The sequence below is a fragment of the Oratosquilla oratoria genome, chromosome 12 (assembly GCF_046742065.1).
Source record: "Oratosquilla oratoria isolate Oo_2021 chromosome 12, ASM4674206v1, whole genome shotgun sequence".
In the NCBI taxonomy this organism is placed as follows: domain Eukaryota; kingdom Metazoa; phylum Arthropoda; class Malacostraca; order Stomatopoda; family Squillidae; genus Oratosquilla; species Oratosquilla oratoria.
In genome coordinates, this window is record NC_134788.1 from 6,270,289 (window position 1) to 6,293,218 (window position 22,930).

Sequence of the window (22,930 nt, forward strand, 5' to 3'; positions counted from 1 at the left end):
TTCTGAAGCTGTCTGGCTTCTGAGTGGCATGCAGCTGAGCAGCAATGTCCTGTTTCTGCTTGTCACTCAGCCTGCTGCTGAAGAGTCCAAATAGCACAGCCTCCTGTGTCAAGTACCACTTGTGATTTTCCATCTTCTGAAGAACTGCTTCAGCAGCCTCCGAGTCTAATCTCTTGTACCTCAACATGTCCTGGATGAGCTGAAGATCATTCACAGGAGCATCTGCAGCAGATGTTGACATCATCCACACTGGTGTGTAGAACAGTGCCAGGAAGATGTTGAGTCATTCCAGCTTTGCAACAGTCTCTTCATCATACTCAAGCTGGTCACAAAATATCAGTATCTTCATGGAATACAAGTTCCTGGCTATCCATCTGGCCTGGTGAATGGCCCCTGATAAGAACATCCAGGACGAGGCTGCTGGTGATCCATATCCTCTGTGTTAGCGTCACTGTCACTGGAATCATCCCAGGTAATGTCATCCACGTGAGTAACTGCCTCTTATTCTGTTGCAGCTACAAAATAATACAATAGGCTGAGCATGTAAAACTACAAAATAATACAATGTGGTAAGCATGTAAAATTTCCAACTTGTTGTGATATTCAAAAGTATGATTAGTAAAAGTATGAAAGTATGATTATCTTGTTCTTGCCTCTGCAGTTGCCTATCAGTCTGGCCTACTTGTTGCTGGGATCTTGTCTCAACCTTTCCACTTAGTCCTCTGGTCCTGGTAGAACCTGATGTCCTCATCTTTCTTCTCCCTGGATAACAGTCTATTGCTCTTCATATCCTGGACAGCATCTGAAGCTTTTATGTTGAACAGGCTGTCCAATTCCAAGACAAATGCACTCCTCTTTCCTCTGGGATCACTTGCTCTTCCTTTGCTCTTTATCTTCTATGTTTGTCATGGAGTTTCACAAAGAGCTTCATGCACTTCTGTCTGGTCATCATCTTGATCCTAGCCATCTGCCAGAATGGGATGATAGTTTCAACCGTTTCATAGGCAAGCACTTGAACCATGGGTTTCCCTGTATTTTCTGGTAAACTTTGGAGCTAAAGGAAGTACTGGAATGCTTGTCTGTTGGTGAGAAGCTGAGGACCACTGATGCAAGCTGTAGGGTGAGAGATCTGGTGAATGGCCAACTTGATGCTTCTTGAGGACTGCAGGTGGAGGTTCTAAGACATCAACTGTGCATCCTCATAGCTCCTTGCTTAATGTTATTGTGAAGTATCTTGTGAATAGTTTTGTGGATTTGGATTGAGTTTCTGTGGTGGCCTTGCTTTTGTACTGCTCAGTATTGCCTAACATCATTAATAGGTTTCTGTAAATATGAAATTAAATGCTGAAATTATGTACAAGTTTTGGTCTAAATTCACTTAAAATTCAAACATCTATACAAAAACCGTCTACAGGTTAGCAAAAAAGTCGGGATTTTCAACAATTTCATTTAAAATTCATGGGAAAAATTCATCAATTCTAACAGTTGATATATGTAGAGTAGATTCTGTTCTTTCATTTGGTACCTAATTTGTTGCTCTATCTTTGATAGATAAAAAATCATACCACAAAATGTCCTCAAAATTGGCCCTTTTGGTAAGATAGCAAAAAACTTCAGCCTCCATTTGGTAATGCTTCCATACATCCTATTTACCTAGTTCTACCTAGTTGTATTACACAGGAAGAGAGCTACGCTTGTGGTGACCCATCTTTGTATCTTTCAGTATCAAGTTTTTTCTTAAAATCTTGAATAGTATTTGCACACACTGTTTCTTTATCTAAGTTATTCCAGGTATCTGGCATTCTGTGTGGGAAGCTATTCTTTTTTCCAATCTCTTCTTTAGTTACCCTTTTTGAGTTTCTTTTCATGACCTCTTGTTTTTCCATTGTCATTTTTTAGTAAGTCATTCATATCAAGGATTTCCATTCCTTTCATTCATGATTCTAAATATAGTCAGTAGATAACCTCTTTCTCTTCTCTGCTCCAGTGTTGGTAGTCCCAATTTCGATAATCTTTGTTCATATGTTAATTTGGAAAGAGCTGGTGCCAATTTTGTTGTTGCTCTCTGTTTTCTTTCTAGTTTCCTTATATTCTTTTTTGTGTCGCTGTGTATTCCAGTTTTGGTCTAATCAATGTAACTAATATTTTTTTAATAATTTCTTCATCCAAATAATGAAATGCCACTTTCATTGACCTTATTAGGTTGAAGGTTTCTCTGACTATTTTGTTTATATGTTTATCCAGTGTCATGTCTTTGCTGATAATTACTCCAAAGTCCCTTTCTGAGTGCACTTTCTTGATTCCTCCTAAACCAATTTTATAATTTTTTGAAATTCTGTTTTTTATTTTTTCCAAACTCCATTATGCTACACTTCTTGATACTGAAGTTCACTTCCCAGTTCATTTCCAGATTTTGTCCAGGTCTGATTGCAATGAATCACAATCCTCCTCTGTTCTTACCCTCTTCAATATTTTTGCATCATCTGTGAAGAAATTCATATAACATTCAACTCCTTCATCCATGTCATTTATGTATATGGCAAACATGATTGGAGCCAGCACCGACCCTTGTGGAACACCACTTATCATTTCTTCCCATTTCGAGTATTTGTCTCTAATTACTACCCTTATTTTTCTCCCAGTCAGGAAGTCTTCCATCCATTCTAATAGTTTACCTGTGATGCCACCTATTGATTCCAATTTTATTATTAATTTCTTATGTGGTACTTTGTAAAATGCCTTTTGTAGGTCTAGATAGGTACAGTCTGCCCATCCATCCCTGTCTTGTATTATATCTATTAGTCTCGAGTAGAAGCAGATCAGGTTTGTTGTACATGATCTTCCTTATCTAAATCCAAATTGGTTTAGGTTTAGTAAAGATTTTTCTTCTAGGTGTTTAACCCATCTACTTTTGACCACTTTCTCACATATTTTAGCTACTGTGGTTGTTAGGGAGACCGGTCTATAGTTAGTTGGATTTTCTTTCTTTCCTCATTTATATATTGGTACAATGTTTGCATTTTTCCAGTCTTGTGGTACCTTTCCTTCTTTGAGCAAGCATTTGATTATAGTGTGTATTTTATCTGTTAATTCTTCTACGCATTCTTTTAGTATCCAATTTGCAATTCCATCCGGACCATGCGATTTTCTGACATCAAAATGAATGTGATTATTTTGCTTTTTCAGGTCAAAAAGCATGGGAAAAAGTACAGTAACATATGAAAATATGAAAAAGTTGTTTTTTGAACAAGTCTACTTCTGACATTATTGAACCTATGCTGGAACTTTCCATCAACACATTATTGCAACCTACTATATTATAATATATTTTTACCACAATAATACCACAACAATACTTTTGTATCTAATAAATTAGTATAACCACAATTGTTTATAAATGTATAACACCAATCCATTAATCCATTTCCATGTTTTTCTCTTGCAGGTGAACTACAGCCTCTAGGAAACTGGCTATGACTACCAGTTCATTCCAAAAGTAATTCAGTGAAGAGATTTTAAGGACTTTTCCTACTCTACATTAAACAACTCTTTTAAATACTCTCCCATCTCCCTCTCACAGCATTCTCTTCCATTGTCAACTGACCATCCACTCCGTTTACTCTCTCTGTTTTGCATTCTTTTCACTTCCTTCAAAAATATAATTTAATTTCTTCCAAAATTCTTGGACAATCAACTACCCCACCTCACATCTGCTCCTCTCCCATCTTCCCTCATCTTGCACTTTGTTTCTACCTTCTTTACTCTACACCTTTCATATACATACATATACCAAGGGCTTTTTCTCCCTTACAAGGGAGGTAGCCAAAGTCAAAGGCTCCTCCTAAATGATGGGTTATCCCTGCATCTCATTCACTGTCCTAGGTCAGAAGCAATACAGCAAGACACAGCACATCTATAGCAAGGCCACTTCACTTAATCAGTGACCCCCCCCCCTCTCTCTGTCCCCTCATTTAGAAAAAGAGAAGATGGGGAGAAATCCCTTTGGGCTGCATCAAAATATCAATCATACATACTCCCTAACCTTCCCCCATCCCCTACCCATACCCTTCTGTGTATCACAGTACCATCCATACACAACCATTCTCCACCCACCCCTGTCTTCTCTCTTCTCCCTTCCTTCCTCAACAGACATCCCCCTCTTTCCCAATGCCCCTTTTACCCCATCCATCCATCTCATCCTAGGTCGACCCCTCATGTTCACTCCATCCACCTCTGCCTTCCATACTTCTTTTCACTAATCTTCCTTCACTCATTCTTTCCTTGTGTCCAAACCATCCCGATTCTCTTTCATCAACCCTATCTCCCAACTCCCTTTCCACCACCTTTCATATACATAATTTTTTTTTTTTTTTCAATTATTCCTCATATGTATAGCTCATTTTTTGCTAATACTTCATTCATTTCTTCATTCCAAACTACAATATTCTACAAACGATAACAATCTATTACAAAGGAGAAGCATGCCGAAAGGAGACCTTTTCGTCCATAACTAGGTCAGATGCAAAAAATTATAACAATAAATAAATGAAAATAATAATAATAATAATAAATGCATACATATACATAGGCTTTTTCCACCTCACAATGGAGATAGCAAAAAAAAAAAAAAGCGTAAATACCACTCCCACACATTTCATCCCCACATACTCCACTCCCATCCACCCTCCTCCCTCCCTCTTATCTTGGATCCTCCTGGATGACGGGTCATCTCTGCATCTCGCCCACTCCCCTGGGTCAGAAGCAGTGTTGCAAGACACAGCACATCCACAGCAAGGCTGCTTCATTAAATCAGTGAACCCCCCTCTCTGCTTCATTAAATCAGTGAACCCCCCCTTATGCAGAAATGAAGAGGGGGGGAAATCCCTTCGGGCTGTGTCAAATTATTTTTCATACATACTCCCTCACCCCCCCTTTCCCCACCCACTACCCCTCATGCATCACAGCATCATCCATATACAACCATTCTCCATTCACCCCTATATTCTGTCCTCTCCCGTCTTTCCTCAACAGACATTCCCCTCTTTCCCAAAGCCCCTTTTACCCCATCCATCCATCTCATCCTAGGTCAACCCCTCATGTTCACTCCATCCACCTCTGCCTTCCACACCTCTTTTACTAGTCTTTCTTCACTCATTCTTTCCATGTGTCCAAACCATCCCAATACTCTTTCATCAACTTGATCTTCCAACTTCCTTTCCACCCCATTCTCCTCCTCATCTCCTTGTTTCTCACTCTATCCAGCCTAGTAACCCCTATCATACTCCTCAGGCATTTCATCTCAAACACATTCAAAGTCCTCTCTTATGTTCCATGTTTCTGCCCCATACAGTGCTGTTGGCAAAATCACTCCTTCATACAATCTCCTCTTAGCATCCATTTCTCCACTCCTCACTTTCCCACCACATTTGCACCCAAGTATCTAAAACAATCCATTTCCTCCATAATAAGTATTAATCAAATGAATAATAATAAACAAACAGACAAATGATAACAAATAAACAAATATAAAATAAATGGTAGGCATTACAGCATCTTGCTTAGGTGTTTATCTAAACAAATCTTAAAGCTTCAAACTGAACTACATTGCACTGCCTCTGCAGGAAGTTTATTCCATTCATTAACTACACAGTTGGCAAAGTTGTTTCTACCCACTTCCAAATTAAATCTATTTCCTGACAGTTTGAGACCATTATTTCTTGTAGGATTCTCATTCAGTGTGAAAATTTTGTCACTTTTGATGTTGTCTATTCTCTTTAGAATCTTGAAGACCTGTATCAAGTCACCTCTGAGTCTATGCTTTTTTAGGCAAAATAGATTCATATGTTTTAGTCAATTTTTGTATGATTTATTTTTGATATTTGGAATCAGTTTTGTGGCTTGCCATTGTACTTTTTCCAGTCTATCAATATCTTTAATGAGATTCAATGACCATACGGAAACAGCATATTCCAAATGTGGATGAACTAGTGATTTATATCGCTTGTAGATGAGAGATGGACTTTTGAAGTCAAAAGATTACGCAACCAGTCCTAGAATCTTATTTGCTTTCTCAGAGGCTGAAATACACTGCTTTCTGTTCTCAAATATACTCATCCTGAACACCATTTTTTGTCAACTTTATTACTTCCTCCTTCAAATACATCCATTCCTTTTCCACTCTTACTTCACACTTCTCTTTCACAATCTTTCACACTTCTCTTTCACAATCTTCCATAATTCTCAGTTTTGCCTGGCATCGATCATCTGGGCCCACCCCGGAGACTGAGTGTCAGCCCGTGAGGGTAGCACCTCCAAATGGAGGTGAGGGGATTGATGAATTTTTACATTGGGCAGCTCCAATGTCCATTTTTAACCCATTAAACTCCGATGACAGGATTCTTGTTATTTGGTCAAATAAAACAAAAAATCATAAAACACCAAAATGTTTGATCAAACACCAGAAAAATATGACGTCAGTCCTCGCTTCGCGAAGCGAGGACTGACGTCATATTTTTCTGGTGTTTGATCAAACATTTTGGTGTTTTATGATTTTTTGTTTTATTTGACCAAATGACAAGAATCCTGTCATCGGAGTTTAATGGGTTAAGGACCACCAGAAGCAGATATCTTGTCACTGGTCCCACAATTATGCCAGCTGCATCTTCAAAGACAGGAACAAGTTTCCAGGTAGGGCAATAAAATTCAAAGTTTCAAATTTCATTTGGATAAACACCTAAGCATTTTTATTTATTCTATGTGACCTCATTATGGACCAAAAAGTCTTTTGTTGGCATGTTTTAATATTGCATTTCATTGGAAGGATCCCATGGGATTAAATGGTTTCCTCTGTTGCTCTAGTGTTAAAGGTCAATGAGAACAAGGACAGAACAACAACTATTCATGATCAAATTAAGAAAATCATCTTAATTCTTCATCTGAATATTACTATAATTTATTTATTTCTAAATATAGTATATGAAAGTTACTACTCTCGGCATATCCATACCTTATGCTTGAGGTGGTAGAGCTCAGCTCCCTGCTTTTCGAGCATTAATAGTGCCCTGTCGCCTTCACCAACACGACTGCAAAGATCAAGGTTCTCTCCTTCCAATCGCTTGATATCCTGATGACAAAAGAAAAAATAAAAATAAACAACTTGGTTAAAAAATCATTGGTATCATACACAAAGCCGTATTTTCCCAATTTCATATATTCTATAGTAGCAAAGAATATAGTCTGCATGCCAAAATAAAATCTATGAAATCTGCTGCCTTTGGCCTTTCACATGGGAACTATGACTCCAAGAGACCACCCTCTGTGGTCCTCTTCAGAGGACCACAGAGAGTGGTCGAAATATACAGGAACAATCATCTCACTTTTTATCTTTTTCCACCGACAGTGGGTTCTAAGTTTAAATTTTTGACATAAGTTTGGTGACCTCTGCCTTAGAATATGGATACACTTGTGGTGTTAACTGAGAGATCAAGGGGAAGACCAAGGAAAAGGTGGGTGGATCAGAATATTTAACAAGAAAACACATAATGTGTGATAGAGTTAGAGAAGTATGAATAGACTAAGGCAATGACTTGTTTCAGGAAAGGGGTGCAGTGATGATGAACTGGCAGTACTCCAGGGAGAGTGGTGAGGTGCAATTATCACTAGGTTAAAACGGGAAACGGTGAAAGGGATGTGTGTGATGAAAATAAAAGGAGTCAGAATGTTCTCTCCCTTGTCTAGTCACCAAAAACACAGCAAAAACACCGCAAACACAGCTAATTAATGTCCGTTAATGAGAGGTAGTACTGTACAAAACATTATACTGAAAGCAAACAAGGAGCTCGACATACTCCAAATTGTCACTAACACTAACTTTGCATTACAAAATAAAGACAATGACTGCTGCCTTGAGTTTCAGTGACTGAAAACCTGTAGCTTCACAGTGGCCAGCAACAGTCCTGAATACCTCCAAAAGATCAAGCCCAGTGGGTACACCTCATCATACCCAAAGTCAGTCAGCTGTTCCCAAGTAGTATGCTGTTAATCACAAATGTTTACTCTATTTTATTTCTTACCTTATTTTTTGCACAATATAATTAATTTTCCTTCATTCACAATACATTTTTCGTTATGGATATGTGCATAATAGCAACATTACCAATACTATGAGAGAACATACAGCATATGAAAAAGTCAGCGGTTTGTGTGACTGCTTATCGTAATTTCTTATTTTATTCTATTTTCATACAATTCTATTAATTCTAATATCTCTTTGTCTACAAGTGTCTTTTTGACAATACTATAAGTACAAAATTATCAAATATAGAACATTATTATGACTGTCTATTCTAGATACATACCAAAAGGCTTCTTCCCCCTCATAAAGAAGGTAGCCAGCCAAGGCATGCAACCCCTCCCCCCCACCAATCCAACATCAATCTGCTTTCCCCTCATCTTAGCTCCTCATGAATAAAGGGCCATCCCTACCCTCTGACCACTGTCTAGGCAAGAAACAATGCAATAAGACACAGCACACCCACCTCGTACATCAATGGAGAAGATGAGATATCCCTTCAGGCCATGTCAATTAATTGTCCACTCACAAGCATTCTCCACTCACACTTATTTCTTCCCTTCTTCCTTCCCTACTCAACATACACTCTTTTACCCAAAGTCCCTTTTACCCCATCCATCCACCCCATTCTTGATCTTCCCATTAAGTTCACTCCATCTACCTCTGCCTTCCACAAAGAAGGAAAAATATCAAGACTGGAAAAATGCCAACATTGTACCAATATAAAAAGGAGGAAACAAAGAAGATACAACAAATTACAGACCAGTCTACCTTACAAGCGCTGTTAAAAAAACTATCAGGAATCGATGGATAAAACAACTGGAAGAAAACAATATAATGAACCTGAGACAATTTGGAGTCAGACAGGGAAGATCTTGTGCTACAAATTTAATCTGTTTCAACTCAAGATTAATAGATATAATACAAGAAAGGGATAGATGGGCTGATTGTGCTTTCCTAAACTTAAAAAAAGCCTAAAAAAGAAAAAAAAAAAAAAAAAAAAAAGAAGGAAAACATAGGAGGGATACAAGGTAACCTACTAAACAGGATGGAGGATTTCCTGCATTGCAAAAAAATGATAGTGCTCAGAGAAAAGAGTTTAGTCTGGGAGGAGGTGATTAGTGGAGTTCCACAGGAACCAGTATTGGCTCCCATAATATTTGCTATTTATGTGAATGACATGGATGAAGCTTCTTTGAAAACAATGCTAATTACTGAGGAAAGTGAAAACTGAAATGGATTTTGAATCACTTGAGACACCACCTAAGTATTTCTGTGGCTTTGACCCATCGTTTTTCGCTCATATTTCCGAAATAATCATTCACATCAGCATGGTATATTAGCACAGCCTAATTCACACCCTGCCCTAATTTTTTATGTTATAGTGTATTCACAAGTGTATTTAATTACGGTGTTTACTCTTGATATTAAGTGTGTCGTAGCTGACACCCGTGAAGTAAATCGAACAAGTGAAGTTGGGATACACGAGGTAGTTTGTGACGACGTCACGACTTCACATGTTCGATTTACTTCACGGGTGTCGGCTACTACACACTTAATATCAAGAGTAAACGCCATAATGAAATACACTTGTGAATGCACTATAACGTAAAAAATTAGGGCAGGGTGTGAATTAGGCTGTGCTAATATATCATACTGATGTGAATGGTTATTTCAGAAATATGAGCGAAAAACGATGGGTCAAAGCTGCTGAAATACTTAGTGAACAAGGTTTGGAAATGGAGTCAGAAGTGGGAAGCAGTGGCAATTCTAGGGGGGGGTTTGCTGGGAGGGCCATCCCCCCCAGTTTTTCAGCTGGCCCCAGGTTGGCCCCCCCCCCCTCCAGTTTTTTTGCATATCCTATTTTTAAATTATATATATATATATATATACCTTGGTAAATACTACTGCGGTACCGACCGTGTCACAGCGTCACACGCAGTGGCGATTCTAAAGGGGGCCGTGGGAGGGCCATGACCCCCCAAGTTTTTCAGCTGGCCCTCCCACTTTCATAGTCCTAGAATCACCACTGGTGGGATGTAGACTTCAACATTAAGAAATGTAGCATAATGGAGTTTGGAAAAAATAATAAAAGAATATCAGGACAATATAAAATTGGAACAAAGGAAGTGAAGAAAGTGGGATCTGTAAAAGACCTGGGAGTAATTATCTCAAACAATATGTCCTCTGATAAACAAATAAACAAAATTGTTGGAGAATCCTACAACTTGTTAAGATCAATAAAGGTGGTTTTTACCTATTTAGATGAAGAAATAGTTAAAAAATATTAGTCACACTAATAAGTCCTACACTGGAGTATGCTGCGACATTATGGTCACCCAGTACCAAAAAGAATATAAAGAAAATTTAAAGAATCCAGAGAGCAACCATGAAAATGGACCCAGTACTTTCAAACCTGTCATATGAGGAGAGACTGGCTAAATTGAAATGACCAACTCTGGGGCAAAGAAGAGAAAGAGGCGACCTGTTGATCATCTACAGAATCATGAAAGGCATGGAACTTCTTGATAGAGAGGACTTGCTAAATTGGGATAAGAGAAATACAAGGGGACATGAAAAGAAACTCAAAAAGGATATTTATGGAAGAGACCTGAAAAAAAAAGTTTTCCATACAGAGTGGTAGACATCTGGAACAAACTGCACAAAACAACAGTGTGTGTAAAAACCATACATGAATTTAAGAGCAAACTAGACACTGCAAGATACAAAGACAGGACACCATGAGCATAGCTCCCCTTCCCATAAGATACGACTAGGTAAATCTAAGGGACTTAGTGAGGTTCTGCACTCTGATAGGCTTAAGAAGACTCAGGTGCCCATACCTACATTTACCTAGCCTCCCTCACAGCTCAATGTTCCCAATGTGTTACCCCTTATATCATCTAAGTTCAAAAGGTAAAATGCCTTGATGGTGCAAAATTTTGTCAGTGTAACTGATTTCTATTCTGTATATATATTGTGTAAATAAATATGTATTTATCTAGTTGTATTTACCTAGCTATATTATACGGGAAGGGAAGCTATGCTCATGGTGACCCGTTTTTGTATCTCGCAAGATCAAGATTGTTCAAAAATTCTTGTACTGTGTTTGCAGCCTTAGTTGTGCTAGGCATAACTGAGAGGGATGTAATCTTTGGATATATTCAAGAGGTCTTCTATAATTGTCAGTCAATTGTGTGTTTATTGTATTTTCCCATTGTCTTACATATTGTTGTATGTCTTATTGTAACTGCATCATTTCCCTGACATCCAGCACTTTCTTAATTATACTGGTCAGTATCTTCTTGTAACATGTTTCATTGCATCTGTATTTCTTGTGTTTGTCTGCTCCCTGCCACAAATGTTTCCTTGGTGAAGGTAGTGGTCGAGCTGTATTATGGGAGCCTGTAGTGTGTATATTTATTTATATAATTATATATATATATATATATATATATATATATAAAGCCACTTAGCAGGTTTGCACTAATGTTAATTCCCACCAATTATGCATACTGACGCCGTGTGTGACATCAGTATCATCTCAGCTGTGAGCTAGAGCTCACATTTTTCTGTGTTGTAAATATTTTGATTTAAAGAATATTTTTTGAAGTGTCTGACATTTCATTCATCCACCAATATACAGTTTACCCCTATCTACCTAAAAGAGGTGGATAGTTTTAAATATTTTGGGTCATATGTAGCAGGAAATGGAGGAATGGGGAGTAGAGATATACTCACGGCAACAGTACCATCATTATAAACACAACCTTCAAGTATTACATCAAAATCCTACAACTAAATTCATCACTTACTTTTTGCAATAAAGCCACCTGGTTCCTGAGTTTGGTATCTTCCTCCTGCAGTTGTGCATTGTGCTTCTGCAAGTCCCGGGTCAGGATTGCCACCTGTTCTCTCACCGAGTCCCGCTCTTGCCCAACTGCTTCTTGCAGCAAGCGAATCTGTTCTTTGTGTTGCCGTTCAAGCTCCCTGTTGACAAATACATTCGTGTACTCTTATTTTCATGTTTAACCTAATTGCTAATAGTGGAATGACAATGTGATGAATAAAACATCCTTATGGTAGCCAGAATAAGTTATCTAGTAGAGGAAAAATCTTGGGCTTAACCTGTTCACTCGCAAAGAAGTGCCACAAAGATGAATACTACAGTCTGGCAACAACAAGGATAGAAAAACAAGTGTTACTCAGAATCAAGAGGGTTAATTAAGACAAGCTACAGCCAGTCATCACTGATGGGATGCCACGGGGTCAAACAAAACATCCTAACAGTCAAAATATAGAAACAAGTGTCAATAAGTATGAAATGGGTTAAATACATACCATGAAAAAATTAAAATCTTGAACAAATCCAACTCATGGTCAACAATCATTCTGACATAAATATCTACTTTCATCATGAAAATGGATTTTTATATGTAGTGGTGTTAGGGGATCTCATTGCTAGAGTAGGGGGATGAGCCAACATACGAAGTAGTAGGGAAGTTTGGGGTGCTAGGTAAGAATCTTTGTGGAGAGATGATTTTGGAGATACGTTTAGAAAGGGAGTTGATGGTGGCAAACAGTGTTTAAGAAGGAAGCCAAGCAGATGTATACATGGTAAAGGGTGATGCAAGGGTGGTTGATAGAGCATTGATGGACTATGTAATGGTATTCAAAGGAAGAATAGGAAGAGTTCTGGACAGAGTGGGGGAGTGTCAGATAATTTTTGGTGGAAGAAAAAGTGGGAGTGGAAGGTAAGTGGAGGAGGAAAAGGTAGTAGGTAGAGAGGTTGTGAGAGCAAATTGAATGAGAAGGAAAAGGGAAGGAGCACCAGAAGCTGATATCCACAATGGTCTTCAATCACATGTCAGATTCATGATTGAGGAAAGTAGCGTGGGATAGAAGGGAGGTAGTTGTAGAAAAAGAATGAATATGTTTTATGGGTGAAAAGAGAAAGTGTGCAAAGATGGTGTATGGGATGAAGAGGATAGGAAGGAATAGAAGAAAGGGTAGTGAATAGTGGGGTGAAGAAGTGAAGGCAGTGGTAGAAGAGAAAAAGTGAGCATAGACTGACTGCAAGGTAGAGCTAGGGAAGCATATGAAAGGCACAAGAAAAAGAGAGAAGCAAAATATAAGGTGTGGGATGCAAAGAGAAGAGCAGATGTAAAATGAATTTGACTGAAAATTTTGAAAACCATAAAAAGATGTTTTGGAAAGAAGTTAAGGGAGTGAGGGAGATGAGTCAGGTAGTGAGGAAATAGTAAAGCATGCACATGGACAGATGTTAATGAAAGTGAAGGCAGTAAGGGGAAGATGGGTACATTATTTCAGAGGGATGTTGAATGTGGAGGAGGTTGAGAAGGGATTGATGGAGGCAGTTGGAGCAGTTTATTACTGTTATGGGAGAAGAAATGACACAAATATTGGGAAAGATTAGGTACAAAGAGCATTCAAAAATTATGAGGGCTGATAAGGAACCTGGGTTAGATGGGTGTCATGTGTGTGGAGTGGCTGGCAAAAGGAAGAATGGTTATAGTGCATTGGCTGGTGAGGCTGTTTAATGTGTGCATTCTGAAGGGGAGTGTGCCACAGGACTGGAGGAGAGGATATCTAATTATGCTTTACATTGGAAAAAGGGACAGATGTGAATGTTGTAGTTTTAGAGAGATCAGTTTGTTAAAGCACAGGTAGGAAAACATGTGAGAGGGTGTTTCATTAAGAGGATGAGGATAGGAACAGCATGGGTTCAGTGCAGTGGTTCTAAATTTTTTTTGGGGGGCAACAAACCAAAATCCTGTTCAGATCAACCATGGTGACCCATACCCTAAAAAAAAAATAATAATAAATGAATAAATAAGATAAAATAAAATAAATGAATAAATAAACAAAAATGAAATAAATAAATAAAATAAATAAAATAATAATAATTATAAAAAAATAATAATTATACTTCTAAAAACCTTTATCAAACTCTCTATGTCTCTTTAATGTTATGCTTAGATGTTAATTATTTAGGTATTCTATTACAGTATTATTACTTATAATAATGTCTTTTAATAGACATATTGGGAAAATAATAAGTCTATACATCCTTGGCAACACATTCAAATGTCTTGATAGCCCAACTCTGGGTTGTGACCCAGGGGTTGAGAACCACTGGTTTGATGTGATTTTTTATCCTTTTGAGAGGGATTTTCTATGATAACATCTGAAGGGAGTGTGATGGTCAGCCTTCATTGAAGAGCTCATTTTGTGATTTGATTGTCATGTGTTTTTGCGTGGAAGTAGAAGATTGTACAGATGGCATGTTGTTGTACATGTTTGAGTAGTATGTTGCTGGTGCATTTTTTATAATACATTCCATTGGCTGTGTTTGTACTATATAATTAGATGGGCAAGTAGGTTTGAAGGCTCTTGCACTAAACTCTATACCTATCAATTTCATGTGTTATTAGGTGGTGGGAAGAATTTTTTATGTATGCATTTTATTGGAGTGATTTTGGTGCAGCCTTTTATCATCCTCAATGCCTTATATTGTATCATGTGTAGGATCTCAGCATGTTTTGGTGATTGTTAGGGACCATGCTGTAGAAGCACAGTCATGTGGTTGTTAAGAACTGTTTCTAAACAGTAATTATAGTTTCCTTCTGTTGTTCAAAACCTGTGCTTGCAATCTATCTTAGTAACTATATTTTCTTATTGGTTTTCATTCTAATGTTTTTAAGCAGGCTCAAGGTCATATTAATATTAAAAGTGAGGCCTAGAATTTTTAGGGTCTTTTCCAGTGGTAGAGTTTAGTTTTACTTTAGAAGTTTCTTTGCTTCATGGTTGTCCGTAGTGACAATGTTGCTAATGATTTCAGGGGAAGTCCTTCATTCTATTATCTTTAAGTCATTATTCTAGTTTGGCCACCTCCCCTCCTTCTAAGAAGTTAAGATATTTACAGTATTTGATGTATATTTTATTCTAGATTGCCTATGTATTCTTGGCCACTATTTTATAATTGCTATCTATATATTAAAGGCTTCTTCCCTCTTATAAGGGAGGTAGCCAACAAGGGCATGCACTGCCGGATCAGGGGGGGGGTCTGAAGGGGCTGAAGCCCCCTCAAGTTTTTGCCTTTAACATCCCAGTTCGAGAACTATTTCCTCAATTTTTTTAAAACCAACCCTCCCCCTGTGGTGGGGACAAAAGAATACTGCCACCAAGTATTTCCACTCGAGTCATAAAAGGCAACAAAAAAAAAAAAAAGGGACAGGGGATGGGATTAGGAGTCCTACTAACTGTGGCCCCAAAAAGGGACATTCCTAAAAAAGAAAGTAAAGGCATAAGAGGGTCTGGGAACTTTCCAACCAGTACCCTAGGGTTTGGGTCTTTTAATGTGTATGGATGTGGTACAGATGAGAGTAAAAGGGAAGAGATAGGCAGTATGTTTGTGAGAAGAAAGATGGATGTACTGGCTTTGAGTGAAACTAAAAGGAAAGTAAAGGGCAACTGTGAGTTTGGGGGTGTAGTTGGGAGGTACTCAGGAGTGAAGAGGGGACGAGGGAGAGAAGGGGTGGCTATACTTATAAGTGAAGAGATAAGTAAGCGAGTAGTTGATTGGAAGGAGGTGTCATCAAGGTTGATGTGGATGAAGGTGAAACTGGGAAAGGAGATGTGGGTTTTTGTAAGTGCGTATGGAGGCTTTTTGGGTAGATATAAATGAGTGCATAGAGGGATTAGGAAGAAATGTCAATGTAATTGTATTGGGAGACCTAAATGCTAGGGTAGGAAATGAACCAATTGATGGAGTGATTGGGAAGTATGGAGTTCCCAGTAAAAATTGTAGTGGAGAATTGATGGAGATGTGTCTTGAGAGTTCATGATAGCAAGTACAGTGTTTAAGAAGAAAGTCAAGCATAAGTACACATGGAAGAGGGTGGTGGATGGAAGGGTGGCAGATAGAGCGTTAATGGACTATATAGTGGTGACCAGGAGTATGGTAGGAAGAGTTAAGGATGTACATGTTCTAAGGGGAGAGAGTGGGGGAATATCAGATCATTTCCTGGTGGAAGGTAAATTGAGAGTGGAGAATAGGTGGAGAAAGAGGAAAAGGGCAGAAGGTAGGGAGGTACTTAGAGTGAAATGCTTAAATGAGGAAAAAAGGAGAATGAGTACAAGAAGAGGTTGAGAGATGGAGTGGGAGAGAATAAAGGGTAGAGTAGAACTAGGAGTGGAGGAGGAATGGGGATGGTTCAAGGAGGGAGTCATATGGTGTGCAAAGATGGTGTGTGGAACAAGAAGGGCGGGAGGAAATAGAAGGAAGGGTAGTGAGTGGTGGGATGATGAAGCAAAGAAGGGTGTAGAAGAGAAGAAGCAGGCATTCATAGATTGGCTACAAATTAGGACGAGGGAATCGTATGAGAAGTACAAAGTAAAGAGAAAGGAAGTTAAGCATAAGATAAAGGAAGCAAAGAGGAGAGCAAATGTGAAATGGGGAAAGAGTATGACAGAAAATTTTGAAAGTAATAAAAAGATGTTTTAGAAGGAAATTAAAAGAAGAAGAGGAGGCGAATCAAGTAGAGAAGAAAAGGTAAAAGGTGCAAATGGAGAGATGATAATGGAAGAGAAGGCAGTGAGAGGAAGGTGGGCAGAGTATTTTAGGGAGTTGCTAATTGTGAAGGAGGATAGGGGGGAAAGGTAGTTGCAGTGGGAAGCACTAAGAAAATGAGAATGAGGAATGAGGAAAATGAAGGAGAAATAGGGAAGGATGAAGTGAAAGCAGCTGTTAAGATGATGAGAGCAGGTAAGGCACCTGGGTTGGATGGATGCCATTTAGAATGTCTGAAGAAAGGAGGTACAGTTATGGTGGACTGGGTGGTAAGATTATTTAATGTTTGTTCAAGAGAGGGTAGAGTGCCAGAGGACTGGAGGAGTGCATGTATAGTTCTGCTTTACAAAGGAAAGGGGGACAAGTGTGAGTGTAGTAGTTTCAGAGGGATCAGCTTGTTGAGTGTAGTTAGGAAGGCTTATGGGAGGGTCTTGATTGAGAGGATTAGGAGAGGAACAGAGGAAATAATTGGTGAGGAACAGTGTGGTTTTAGGACAGGTAGGGGATATGTAGATCAGATTTTTGTGGTAAGACAGATATGTGAGAAAGCTACAGGAAAAGGTAAGGATGTTTTTTGGGCTTTTATGGATCTGGAAAAGGCTTATGACAGGGTAAACAGGAAGGCACTGTGGGAGGTACTGCAGATATATGGGATAGGAGGAAAGCTGTTAAGAGCAGTCAAGAGTTTTTATGAGAGTAGTTGAGCTTGTGCTAGGATTAGAAATGGAGAAAGTGAATGGTTTGAGGTAAAGGTGGGACTTCGTCAGGGGTGTGTTATGTCAGGGGTTGGAGATGAATAAAGAAAATGGAGAAAAGTGGGAAGTGAACCAGCTGTTGTTTGCTGACAACACTGCACTTGTAGCAGGATCAGAGGAGAGTTTGAGAAGGTGTGTGAAAGAAGGAAGCTGAAGATAAATGTGGGCAAAAGTAAGGTGATGAGATGTACAAGGGGAGAGAGTGACAGTAGGATGGAAGTGAGCATTAAGGGTGAGAAACTGGAAGAAGTGGATAGTTTCAGATACTTGGGTGCGAATGTGACAGGAATGGGAGGAGTGGGGGTGGAAGTAGAATGTAGATTGAGAGAAGCGAGTAAATGCCTTGGTGGATTAAAAAGTGTAATGAGAAATAGACATCTGGGAATGGATGCTAAGAGGAGGTTTTATGAAGGAGTGATTTTATTTTTTTGCTAAACTTATATTCTACTTTTCAGGAAGAACCATGTATGTGCATGTGTATAAAGTTTTTTACCATTGCAATCTAATTTATTGACCATTTCCTCAATATACCTTTGCAAATAGCTTCAAAAATGCTTCTAAAATTGTTCACATTTCAAAGCCCCCAGCTGATTTGGCTCGCTATCGCTTGCTTTCCACTCACACATACATAGTCCAGCCCCCCTCCTCACAAAATTATTTTCTGGATCCACCACTGAGGGTATGTACCCCCACCCATCCCACTCCAATCTATCACACATTTGTTTCCCTTTTATCTTAGTTCCTTGTGGATGAAGGGTCATCCCTGTCCCCTGCCCACTACCCAGGTCAGAAGCAATGCAGCAAGACATAGAATATTCACTGCAGGGCCCCCACACCTTCATTTACTTGGTGATGCTAAATTGTTGAGGAAAGTGAAAACCGAAACGGACTGCGAATCACTACAGTGAGACCTGAACAGGGTTTGGAAATGGGAGTCAAAATTGGGAAGTGGACTTTAACATTAAGAAATGTAGCATAATGGAGTTCGGAAAAAAGTAAATAAATAATATCAGGACAATATACAATTGGAACCAAAGAAGTAAAGAAAGTGGGATCTGAAAAAGACCTGGGAGTTATTATCTCGAATGACATGTCCTCTCTTAAACAAATAAACAAAATTGTCAGAGAATCCAATAACTTACTATGGTCAATAAAAGTGAGGTTTACATATTTGGATGAAGAAATGATTAAAAAAATATTAGTTACACTAATAAAGCCTAGACTGGAGTATGCTGCAACATTATGGTCACCCAGTATCAACATGATAAAAAAAAAAAAAAAAAAATTGAAAGAATCCAGAGAGCAACCACAAAAATGGCCCCAGCACTTTCAAATTTGTCATATTAACCCATTCAACTCCGATGACAAGATGTCTTGTCATTTGGTCAAATAAAAAAAAAAATCATAAAACACCAAAATGTTTGATCAAACACCAGAAAAATATGACGTCAATCCTCGCTTCGCTCGCAGCGAAGCGAGGACTGACGTCATATTTTTCTGGTGTTTGATCAAACATTTTGGTGTTTTATGATTTTTTTTTTTATTTGACCAAATGACAAGACATCTTGTCATCGGAGTTGAATGGGTTAAGAGAGACTAAATTGAAATTACAGACTTTGACACAAAGAAGAGAAAGAAGCAATCTACTGACCATCTATAGAATTATGAAAGACACGGAAATACTTGACAGACAATACTTACTAAATTGGGACAAGAGAAACATAAGAGGACAGGGAAGGGAACTCAAAAAGGATAGTTATAGAAAAGATCTGAAGAAAAAAAGTTTTCTACACAGAGTGGTGGACACTTGGAACAAACTGGACAAAATAATAGTGTGCAAAAACCATACATGAATTTAAGAGCAAACTAGACACTGCAAGATACAAAGGTGGGACACCGTGAGCATAGCTCCCCTTCCTGTAAGATACAACTAAGTAAATACACACAAACACACACACACTAACAAGCACTATAGCCAAAATTTGTGAGAAAATCATCAAGAATAGATGGGTAAAACACCTGGAAGACAACAATATAATAAACCCAAGACAATTTGGGTTCAGACAAGGAAGATCATGTACCACAAACTTAATATGTTTCTACTCAAGATTAATAGACATAGTGCAAGAAAGGAATGGATGGGCTGACTGTGCCTTCCTGGACTTACAAAAACCTTTTGACAAAGTACCACACAAAAAATTATTAAAGAAACTCGAACATATAGGAGGGATACAAGGGAACCTACTAAAATGGATGGAGGACTTCCTGATTGGTAGAAAGATGAGAGTAGTGCTCAGAGAAAAATATTCAGATTGGAAAGAGGTGATCATTGGAGTACTGCAAGGATCTGTACTAGCTCCAATAATGTTTGCTATTTATGTGAATGACATGGATGAGGATGTGAAATGTTACATGAGCTTCTTTGCCGACAATGCCACACTGTTAATGAAAGTAAAAACTGAAGAGGATTGCAAATCACTGCAGGAAGACCAGAATAAAGTATGGAACTGGAGTCAGAAATGGGAGGTGGACTTCAATATCAAGAAATGTGGCATAATGGAGTTTGGAAAAAGCAAAAACAGAATATCAGGACAACATAAAATTGGAACCAAGGAGGTAAAGGAGAGATCCAAGAAAGATTTGGGTGTAATTATCTCAAATGACTTGTCCTATGACAAACAGTTAAACAAAATTGTTGGAGAATCCTACAACTTGCTAAGATCAATAAAAGTGGCATTTACATATTTGGACGAAGAAATGGTTAAAAAAATATTGGTCACACTGATAAGGCCTAGACTATATGCAGCAACACTGTGGTCACCCAGTACCAAAAAGAATATAAAGAAAATAGAAACAATCCAGAGAACGGTAACAAAAATGGCACTTGCACTCACAAACTTGTCATATGAGGAGAGATTGGCTAAACTAGATTTACTGACTCTGGAGCAAAGAAGAGAGGTGACCTACTGACCATCTACAGAATCATGAAAGGCACAGAAATACTTGATAGAGAGGAGTTGTTAAACTGGGACAGGAGAAGCACAAGAGGACATGGAAAGAAAATAAAAAAAAACACAGCTACAGAAGAGATCTGAAGAAAAACAGTTTTCCACATATAGTGGTAGACACTTGGAACAAACTGGACAAGGAAATAGTGTGCGCAAAAACCATTCATGAGTTTAAAAGCAAACTAGACACTGCAAGATACAAAGTTGGGACACCACGAGCGTAGCTCCCCTTCCCGCAAAATACAACTAGGTAGGTAAATACACACACATATAATGGGAATAGTAGAAACTAAATCAAAAAGTACTCTACCACCAAATAGTGTGAGACAAGGTCTATACAACTGTTGGACAAAGAATAGATAGGAAAAACAAGGTAGGGGTGTATTATTTTTGACTAGGAAAGACTTAAATGTGACAAAGATAACAGAGGGAAAAAACAATGTAGAATCAATTATGATAAAAGTTGAAAGCAACCGCATGAAAAGTAGAAAGTTTGTAGTAGTGTATGTACCCCCCAAAACACAGTCCTGGACAGAAAATGATCATTCCAAACTGTTGGAAGATACAAAGTATGAACTGACTGATATACTAAAGGAAAGAGGAAATATAGTAATTATGGGTGATTTTAATTCAAAAGAAATATGTTGGGAAGGAATGACAGTAAAGGGTGGAGAAGACATCTGAGTCAACATAAAGGAAAATACCAGATACAGAAACAATGAGGAACTATCAAGACTGGATTTAATACTTATGCCAGAACCTGAAATTGTGGACAGAATAGATTACAAAACACCAATAGGAAAGAGTGACCATGTACTAATAGAATTCGAACTAAAAGAGCAAATAGAGCTAAGAAGAAATGAGAAACATAGAATAGGAAGACCAATGTACAACAAAACGAATTTTGAGAAACTTAAAAAATTCTTTTGTAACGCAAACTGGGAAAAATTCCTAAAGTAAGAAACAAGGCTGGAAGAGAAATGGAATATATTAAAAGAAATTTATATTGAGGGAGTGAACAAATATGTACCACAACAAAAGCAAGAAAGAGTATACATAAAGAACTGGTACAACAAAAAATGTAGTGAAGCTAAGGCTAAAAGAGACAGCCTAGAAAAATGGAAAAAAAGACAAAAAAACAAGCAAATGGCAAACATACATCAAACTAAGAAGCTATAATGTAAAAATACGCAGAGATGAAAAGAGAAACTATGAAAAAGAAATAATAGAAAAATGCAAGGAACAGCCTAAACTATTTTACAGATATGTGAGTAGTAAACTAAAAACAAACAAGAAATAGAAAAGCTATGCCAGGGAAGTTATGAATATACAGAAGAACAAGAAATGGCAGAAATTATGAGCAATCATTTCAAATCGGTATTCACAATTGAGAACTCACCTAACTGTGAGACAGAAAAAAAAAAAAAAAAACCATTGAAGGAAGTAACTGTAACACGGAAGGATGTCAGCGACCAAATAAAAAACTTTGATGTCACGAAATTGCATGGTCCGGATGGAATTGCAAATTGGATACTGAAAGAATGCATAGAGGAGTTAACAGATAAAATATACAATATAATCAAATGCTTGCTCAAAGAAGGAAAGGAACCACAAGACTGGAAAAATGCAAATATTGTACCAATATATAAAGGAGGAAACAAGGAAAATCCAACCAACTACAGACTGGTCTCCCTAACAAGTACATACATACATACATACATAATTTCACACACACCGCCGAGCCTTCACGCCGTAAACACCTCCGTTGTCGTCGTTGTCGCAGGACCAAGAAGAAGAGGATTTACAACGAAAAAGGAAACCTGGTTTGTACTGTAGGGTTGGGGAGTGATAGTGAGTGTCCGAAATGATATCTCTGCAGTGCTAGTCAATTGTATTAACACGGAATTAGCGAAAATGAATGAAAACAACGACTCGAAAACCAGTCACGAACCAGAGCCATCTGGCGTCAGTCTATTGAACCGTGATATAAACAAACGCTACTCTAACATGTGTAATAGTGACAAAGATTTCCCAGGATTTAGTAAGTATGAAAGCAAGAGCTTAAGTCGATTATTAGAGATAGAGAGAGATATGATCAAAAATAGGATTAGGTGGGAGAATGAAATTATGGACTTGAGAAAAGATGTCATTGGACTTCTTAGTACAGGCGAATCACGAAAATTCCCATTATAAAGGTCCATATATGATTTCAAGCATTAATTTGTATAATAATCCTCTCTCCTGTATGGTGAACCCCTCCAATTGAACCCTCCGCTTCCACCCCCCTCTCATACCAACGCTGTCAAGACAGGTCAAAATTGCCCTCTCCCTCCCTCTCACCAACTCACTCCATCTTCCTCTCCAACTGACCCCGCCACCCCCCGCCCTACCCTCCCATACTGACACTGTCAAGACAGGTCAAATTTGTACTCTCCCTCCATCCTCTCACCCACTCCCTCCATCTCCCCCCTCTGTCCCTCACTCTACCCCTCCCCCCTCCACT

General features: G+C 38.4%; 1 protein-coding gene across 3 annotated transcripts in view; it reads right to left on the reverse strand.

Moving 5' to 3' along the window:
* LOC143030923 (uncharacterized) overlaps window positions 1-22,930 on the reverse strand; it is a 311,312-nt gene that overhangs the window by 113,553 nt on the left and 174,829 nt on the right. For all 3 annotated transcript variants that reach the window (XM_076194184.1, XM_076194185.1, XM_076194186.1), the window contains 2 exons: window positions 11,887-12,061; window positions 7,007-7,123 (listed from right to left, as the gene is read on the reverse strand). In XM_076194184.1, the coding sequence (XP_076050299.1) occupies window positions 7,007-7,123; window positions 11,887-12,061 (292 nt within the window). The remainder of the gene's footprint in view (window positions 1-7,006; window positions 7,124-11,886; window positions 12,062-22,930) is intronic.